The 7,783-nt window shown below is 49.5% G+C and overlaps 1 protein-coding gene across 1 annotated transcript; it reads right to left on the reverse strand.

Annotated features, from left to right (window-relative positions):
• Positions 1-377: 377 nt before the first annotated feature.
• Positions 378-6,114, reverse strand: LOC133359014 (zinc finger protein 497-like). The gene is made up of 4 exons (XM_061577387.1): positions 5,969-6,114; positions 3,591-3,698; positions 1,003-1,496; positions 378-965 (listed from the first exon to the last, which is right to left on the reverse strand). Exons 1-4 carry the CDS (start codon positions 6,078-6,080, stop codon positions 378-380), a joined length of 1,302 nt encoding a protein of 433 aa, XP_061433371.1. The 5' UTR covers positions 6,081-6,114.
• Positions 6,115-7,783: the final 1,669 nt, after the last annotated feature.

The following is a 7,783-nucleotide window of genomic DNA, read 5'->3' on the forward strand; positions in this document are numbered from 1 at the left end:
TTTAATTTAAAATACAATGTGATAAAAATGAAACTCTTACTCAAGGAAAAACAGAAATGAATAATAAAATAAAACCGATGCCACGCATATAAAGGATTATAGTGAAAAACTTTGTTTTTACGGGTTAATTTTTTTGTTAATTCGTCTCGGGCAATCGGCAATGCAGCCTTACGACTGCACCCAAGACTGCAAAGGTGAGCGCGAAGATATTTGACAGTCGTTTTTTAATTTGAATACTGCACAGTATAAAACACATTATTTTCAACGTAAATTGTCTCCGTGTACGATGTGAACGATAAGTCAACAGTGTTCGGTAGCGTGAAAGGGGAAGCTACTTAGGCCGGGAACGCGTCCTCACGCCGTGCGCGGTACCAACGCTAGAAGTCGCTCAACATGCAAACTTTCGATACGCGGACGAAGCTCAAGGAACGCGAGCTCCCATATCTCCCGCGCCCGCAGGCAAGGCCAGGCCGGATGGGCCTGGCGTTCCCTCGGCGGCGCCAGCTTCCCGCGCGTGCGTCCGCTCGTGCATCTTGAGGCTCTTGCTCCACGTAAACGCGCGTCCGCACACAGCCGCAGCTGAACGGCCTCTCTCCCGTGTGCGTGCGCCGGTGGTTCCTGAGCTCGCTCGGCAGCACGAAGGTCCGCCCGCACTCGTCGCAGCCGTGCGGCTTGTCGCCCGTGTGCGTGCGCTCGTGACGCTTGAGGCCGCAGCGGTGCGGGAAGCTCTGGCCGCACGCGGCGCAGCGGAAGGGACGCTCGCGCGTGTGCGAGCTCCGGTGGATCTTGAGGCTGGACAGCCACGAGAAGGCGCGTCCGCACACGCTGCACGGGTACGGCTTCTCGCCCGTGTGCGTGCGCGCGTGCGACTTGAGCTCGCCGGCGAGGGCGAAAGCGCGGCCGCACACCGGGCATCGGTGCGGCCTCGCCGCGGCTGCGGCGGCGGCGTCGGCCGCGGCGGCGCACTCGTCGAGGTTCGGCCCGCGGCCCTGGTGGGAGGGCGCGGCCGCAAGCGCCGCGCCGGTCCGGCTGCTTGGCGCCGGCCGTGTGCGCCAGTCGGTGGCTTTGGAGGGCGCGGCGCTGAGCGAAGCACCGGCCGCAGACCTCGCACCGGTGGGGGCCGTCGGAGGGGTGCCCGGTGGCCTGGCCGGCGGGCGCGACTCCGGGCCGACCGGCGTAGCCGTCGCGCCGGTTTGACTCGGGCGGAACGCGCTCCGTTGCCGGGCGATCGCCGTCGCCGGCGGTCACGATCTTGTTATGGTTCGGGCCTCCCGGCCAGCGGAAGCTTCCGTCACCGAACAGCTGGTTTGCGTGTTCGGCGGCGGCGGCGGCGATGGCAGCTTTTGATCTTGTGCCGCCACCGCCGCCGCTGTACTTTGCTTCGGCCGGGGGGTGCAGCAGACGCGGTGAAGAGTCGATGCTGAAATCGTCCCCGGCGGCCTGCAGCGAGGTCACTTTCTGAATGACGAAGCCGGATTGGTCACCGATGTGCTTGCCTACGGGAGACGGAAACTCGTGTTAGGAATTGCATCGGGGTTATCGCGCGTGATGCGCACGTGCACACACGCACAGAGGCAAAGCCACTGCCACGATGTGAATCCGTGAGCCATATCTGAATTGAAAAGTCGCGTCTTTCAAACTGCTGTTTGTGTTTAGTTTGTTGTCTTCCCCCCGCAACCTCCGATCACCACGGTTAGCTACGTAAGGCGCGAAAGAAGTTCAACATACATACTGCACTGCAATCCTTCTGCAGTAACTTATACTGTACTGGAAATATTTCTGTCACATAATGTTGCGATGAAAACTATATCATTACTAGCTTGACTGCCCGGCTTCGCCCGGGACTTGGATTCAGCACGCCCGGCCGCCTTTGTATCCCCAGTGGCGATGTTCACACACCAACACCAGTTACTCGTTTGAGGCTGAGTCGACCTAGAGGAGGCCCAGGACCGGTTCAAATAATCGCCACCGGTGGTGGCCGTGAGCGGGAATCGAACTCGGGTCGCCGGGTTTGTAGCGCGGCGCGCGAATAGCTACGCAATCGCTGGCCCCCACCACACACACACACAGGATAAAGACAAATATCCCCAGAGTAGCCTGTGAGACTGGCAAATTTCAAGTTTGTGCATGTCGGGAAGTACGCTAAACATTTTGAACAGACACGCATAATCACAACTTTGCCTTTAATGCATATGGAGATGATTATTAGATCACGTTTTAAGGCTTGGGATGCTTTCGTGTTGTTATTGTTACATTTTGTAAAAAATTATTAATCTATTAAAAACACGTTTTTATAATCTGTTCGGTTTTAATCATTGTTTGTGCTCCTTAGAATGTGTTTTTTAACACGATGTTTTTTGATGTATTGTTTTAATATATGTCACGTTTTAATTGTTATATAAATCTTTAGAACTGCGTTTTTGTGTTAAGTTTGTTGTCCTTCCCCTCCGATTGGCACGGTTGGCTACGTACGGTGAAAAACTAGTTCAACATACATATACATACAAGGTTGAAATATGCGGTGGTAATAAATTATATTCAAATTTTTATATTTTCAGCACCACTCCACACACGTTAATTACACGTTCGCAGAATAGCAAACACGTGCCAATAATTATAAAAATGAACAGACGTAACATTCACATCGTTAGCATGCCCTGCACATGACAAGCAAGAGACAACATCCCGGGGCAGGCTGCCTGAAACGCCCAGGCACAAATTAATTCGAGGACAAATTAAAATGGAGGGGAAGAGACTCAAAATGTTGTCAGGCCTGAAAATTTTTGAGACAACTACCAGAGTATTTGCAGGTAAAAAATTGAAATAAATATTTTTAAAAAAACACATGTTCATGCTTGAAAATTTTAGACAATTATTTGAGCATTTTTACGTAAAATAAAAAAATAAAAAATGTATTTTCAGGTCTGAAAATGTTAAGACAATTACCTGAGTATTTCCAGGTAAAAAAACTACATAAAATTTATATATTAAATACACATGTTCATGCTTGAAAAATTGAGACAATTATCTGAGCATTTTTACGTAAAATAAAAAATAAAAAATGTATTTTGAGGTCTGAAAATTTTGAGACAACTACCAGAGTATTTGCAGGTAAAAAAAAAAACGTTAAATATATATTTTAAGAAACACATGTTCATGCTTGAAAAATTGAGACAATTATCTGAGCATTTTTACGTAAAATAAAAAAAAAATGTATTTTCAGCTCTGAAAATGTTGAGAGAATTACCTGCGTATTTTTCGGTAAAAAAAAATCAGATTAAAAAAAAATTCATGCTTGAAAAATGTCAACATACGTGCTACGTACACCACGTGTGACGCAAAACGTTATGTTACCTGAGCATTTCTACGTAAAATAAAAAACATAAAAAATGTATTTTCAGGTCTGAAAACGTTGACACAATTACCTGCGTATTTTTCAGTAAAAAAAAAATCGGATAAAAAAATCATGCTTGAAAAATGTCAACATACGTGATACGTACACCACGTGGGATGCAAAACGTTAACACGCGTCACACTTCACAGTGAAATCTCGAAACCCTTCAGCACCGCTCCCCCCTCTTGCCCGTCACCTGCTAGTTCTGTTGAGCTTATGAAGCCCATTCTTCGCGGGTCCAGATCCTCCCAAGAGACCTGGTGGAGGTTGCCATCGCCCCCAGGCGCTGGCCACGAGATGTCATCTGCAACCGGGTTAACGGAGGGCGGGCACTCAAATCGACGACGACAACGCCAGCATCACAAGGGGTGCCGCGCTGGCTAGGAGATGTTAACTACCTCGGCTGGTATACAGGAGGTCGTGGGTTCGATCGCGACCCTGACGATGTCTGCTGATGAATATTTGTAGTTTGCGTGTCTCTCTCTCTCATCATCATCATCACAGTTGGGAGATGTTAACTACCTCGGCTGGTATACAGGAGGTCGTGGGTTCGATCGCGACCCTGACGATGTCTGCTGATGAATATTTGTAGTTTGTGTGTCTCTCTCTCATCATCATCACGGTGGCTAGGAGATGTTAACTACCTCGGCTGGTATACAGGAGGTCGTTGGTATCGATCGCGACCCTGACGATGTCTGCTGATGAATATTTGTAGTTTGCGTGTCTCTCTCTCATCATCATCACGGTGGCTAGGAGATGTTAACTACCTCGGCTGGTATACAGGAGGTCGTGGGTTCGATTCCGAGCCTGACGCCTGCTGCTGCTGTATATTTAGAATTTGCGTGTCTCTCTCTCATCATCATCACGGTGGCTAGATGTTAACTACCTCGGCTGGTATACAGGAGGAGGTCGTGGGTTCGATCGCGACCCTGACGATGTCTGCTGATGAATATTTGTAGTTTGCGTGTCTCTCTCTCATCATCATCACGGTGGCTAGGAGATTGTTAACTACCTCGGCTGGTATACAGGAGGTCGTGGGTTCGATTTCCGACCCTGACGCCTGCTGCTGCTGTATATTTAGAGTTTGTGTGTCTCTCTCTCATCATCATCACGGTGGCTAGGAGATGTTAACTACCTCGGCTGGTATACAGGAGGAGGTCGTGGGTTCGATCGCGACCCTGACGATGTCTGCTGATGAATATTTGTAGTTTGCGGTGTCTCTCTCATCATCATCATCATCATCACAGTTGGGAGATGTTAACTACCTCGGCTGGTATACAGGAGGTCGTGGGTTCGATTCCGACCCTGACGCCTGCTGCTGTATATTAATATATTAAGAGTTTGCGGTGTCTCTCTCCCCGCGGTTGCATTTTTCTCTGGGTCCTCCCGTTTTTCCCTCCACATTTAGAACCGTGCATTTAAGAGTATTTGACTGCTAGAAATTTCCACGTGACAAGCCACTTCGTTGAGCTATCATTTGTGGCCAGGTGGCTCCTCAGTGGGGCCTTACCTAGTAAACAAATAAATAGTTTGAATAGTTAGTAAGCCCCCTGGTCGTCGACGATACTGGCAGAGGTGTCAAGCAGAGGTCGCAAACGGGTTTTGATTCCTTACCCGTACCCGTACCCGGCCGCACCAGGGTCGCAAACGGGTACCCGATTGCGACCTCTGGGATGAAGCCATGTTGCAGGCGCGGGTGGGTTGATTCTAGGAACTTGAATTGTGAGAAGAGACAAGACGTTGGGAAATGAGTGACAAACGGTTACTCACCATTGACTCACGGCCTACCCGTACCCGTACCCGGCCGCACCAGGGTCGCAAACGGCTACCCGTACCCGGCCGGGTACGGGTAGCTGGCCGGGTACGGGTAGTACGGGTATCGGGTAGGTACGGCGTATCGGGTACCGGTTGCGACCTCTGGTGTCAAGGCATGGAGATAATTAATGGGAAGAGTGGTGGCGATAAAGGAGCTACGGGGAAGCACCGTCCGTAACCGCCGACTACATTTTAGTAAGCCACTCACTTGCCTGCCTCCGTGCCCTCAAATGGCTACCCATCGCAGCAGGGTCATATACAGATCGCCTATGCCTCTGCCACCATTGCCATTCACATAGGCCTGCCCGTCCGGTACCTTCCTTCATTACTGACGACCTTGCAGCTCAGCACCACGGCAGATTGCCTGCGCAGCGCGACTCACGACCTCCTCTCGATACCAAGATCCAGGCATGGTCGTCGTGGTCTATGCGCCGCTTCTCGGTGGCAAGCCCCAACAGTCGGGAATGCCATCACCATCTGCACATCGCAGCATCGCCTCAATCGCCTCCTTCAAGAGACACTTAAGAACTCACCTCTACAATCACGCTTTCGAGCGACTCTGAGCATGGCTCCGCGCCTCTGAGTTGCGGCCGTTACGTCCGCAAATTTGCGCGCGTTACGAATTGCATTATTATTATTAAACATTCAGCCCTAGAGCTAAATCTGTTTTGTCTCAAAGCCCCATTACCGCTAGCACAAATCGGAACATAGCCGGGAAAGAAACTCGTGATGAAACGGAGGTGCAGGCTGCGTCGTTACCATCTCGGAGCTCCATTTTAATCACGCGAGTCGCCTGCGAGGGACTGAAGCCCCCGACCGGAGGAGACACCTCCGCCGCATCTGCAGAGAGAGAGGGGGGCAAAAGCGGCATCGACTGAACGGGCAGCTCGCTTTTTCTAAAACAGAAGCCAACGCCGAAAAAAAAATCGGGCGGTGAAACGTGCGTTTTGTTTCGAGCTTTTGAAGTCACCGAATGCTTCACGTACGATAACAATCACTGCCGCTACCTGTGTAGTGACACAGCGCCGACTGCTGTCCAGCAGCGGCAACTGCGGTGAACAGTTAGCGCGCACGCCGTGGAGCAAATTAACCTTATGGCAGTACCCCGGCTCTCGCATAATGTCCGTGATGCAGTCATTTTTAGTCTGTCGATGGTCGGCGATGCGGCAATCGACTCGTCTCGACGAGCTGTACACGATGCACCACTACGGTGCGTACAAGCGTTCAGGGTTTCAGCGCAATCGTCCTCGCTGCGTTTCGACATCGCGTAGTAGCACCGATTTCGGATTGGTTGGTACCCCAGTCGCGGAGTTAAATACACACCTGGAAAAAAGAGTGTCCCAGAAATAAAACTATTGAATTGCCCCGGGCAATTTTGTATTATTTCGTACCCCGGGGTACCGCCATCAGGATCATATACACGGTTGTGCCGGCAGGGCGGAGGAACTGGGGCAAGGGTCACGGAAGACCTCATCTGGAAGCCCCTGGAACCCGCTAGTGGGTTCGAGAAGGGAGGCGCGGCCAGGGCGGAGCCAGGCTGCGTCGAGGAGGATAAAAGCAGCGGAGAGCGGGAGCTCTAGGCTGCCGGTTCTGGGGAGTGCAAACGTCTCGTCGTCACCGTCATCTTCGCCGCTGCCGCCTTCACTCGATAACACTGTCTTCTTGGTTCTTTCGGTAAAGTCACGTAGAAGGGAAATAATCAAATAATACAAATAAAGACAGCGTCTTTCCGACAGACCTGTTCTTCACCTGAGGACGGCTGCTTGCTTTGTGGCCGAAACGTCGTGAGAATTGTATTTTATTATGTTAAATTTTTATTATTTTATTATTTCCCTTCTACGTGACTTTACCGAAAGAACCAAGAAGATGAATCCCTGCAGTCACGAAAGCTTTAAATCGATAACACTGATCAACACACTTTTTCTGGCATAAGGTATTCCAATGGTTGTAATGTAATTTTGGGGTGCTGATTCCAAATCTGGCATCAGTTTTTGTCTATCACATCAGGTTTTTGAGATATCAAATATTGCATTTTCAATGAAAACTGCAGAAGAAAAATATTAAATAAATGTGGATATCTACATAAAATTATATTATAAACACACTATCCTAAAAATACAGCACCGTATTTTAACACTAAAGCAGTCATTGACACGCAACAACTTGCAATCATAAGTGACAGAGTTAATTTCGGGTAAAATCAATGAAAATGGGGTATGCCGATAGCATAAAAATGAGATGTGATAGAGCAAATCTGAGATCAGATTTGGAATCGGCACCCTGTGAAATTAGTCTAAAACAGCTGCAAAAGTCCAGGCCAGAAATTTTTTTTTTTGTTGACCAGTGTTATCAATGTGCTTTGTGAGAATCGTTTAATTGGTGAAACACGTTGCTGGCTTAGTGACTTCGATGTTGTGCTCCGAGTAGTGTAGAGAGACGCAAGCACTCGTGAACAGCGTGGCTTCTCAATAATCACGCAAGAGTTACAGGTACAGTGCAAGCAAGCCAGCTTCTCTAAAAGGTGTTCATCGTTTGAGGCCCCATCTGCCTGTGACAAGATGATTCGTGAAGAGA

This window comes from Lethenteron reissneri, chromosome 64, assembly GCF_015708825.2.
Source record: "Lethenteron reissneri isolate LAM-NWPU_2019-01 chromosome 64, ASM1570882v1, whole genome shotgun sequence".
NCBI classification, from domain to species: domain Eukaryota; kingdom Metazoa; phylum Chordata; class Hyperoartia; order Petromyzontiformes; family Petromyzontidae; genus Lethenteron; species Lethenteron reissneri.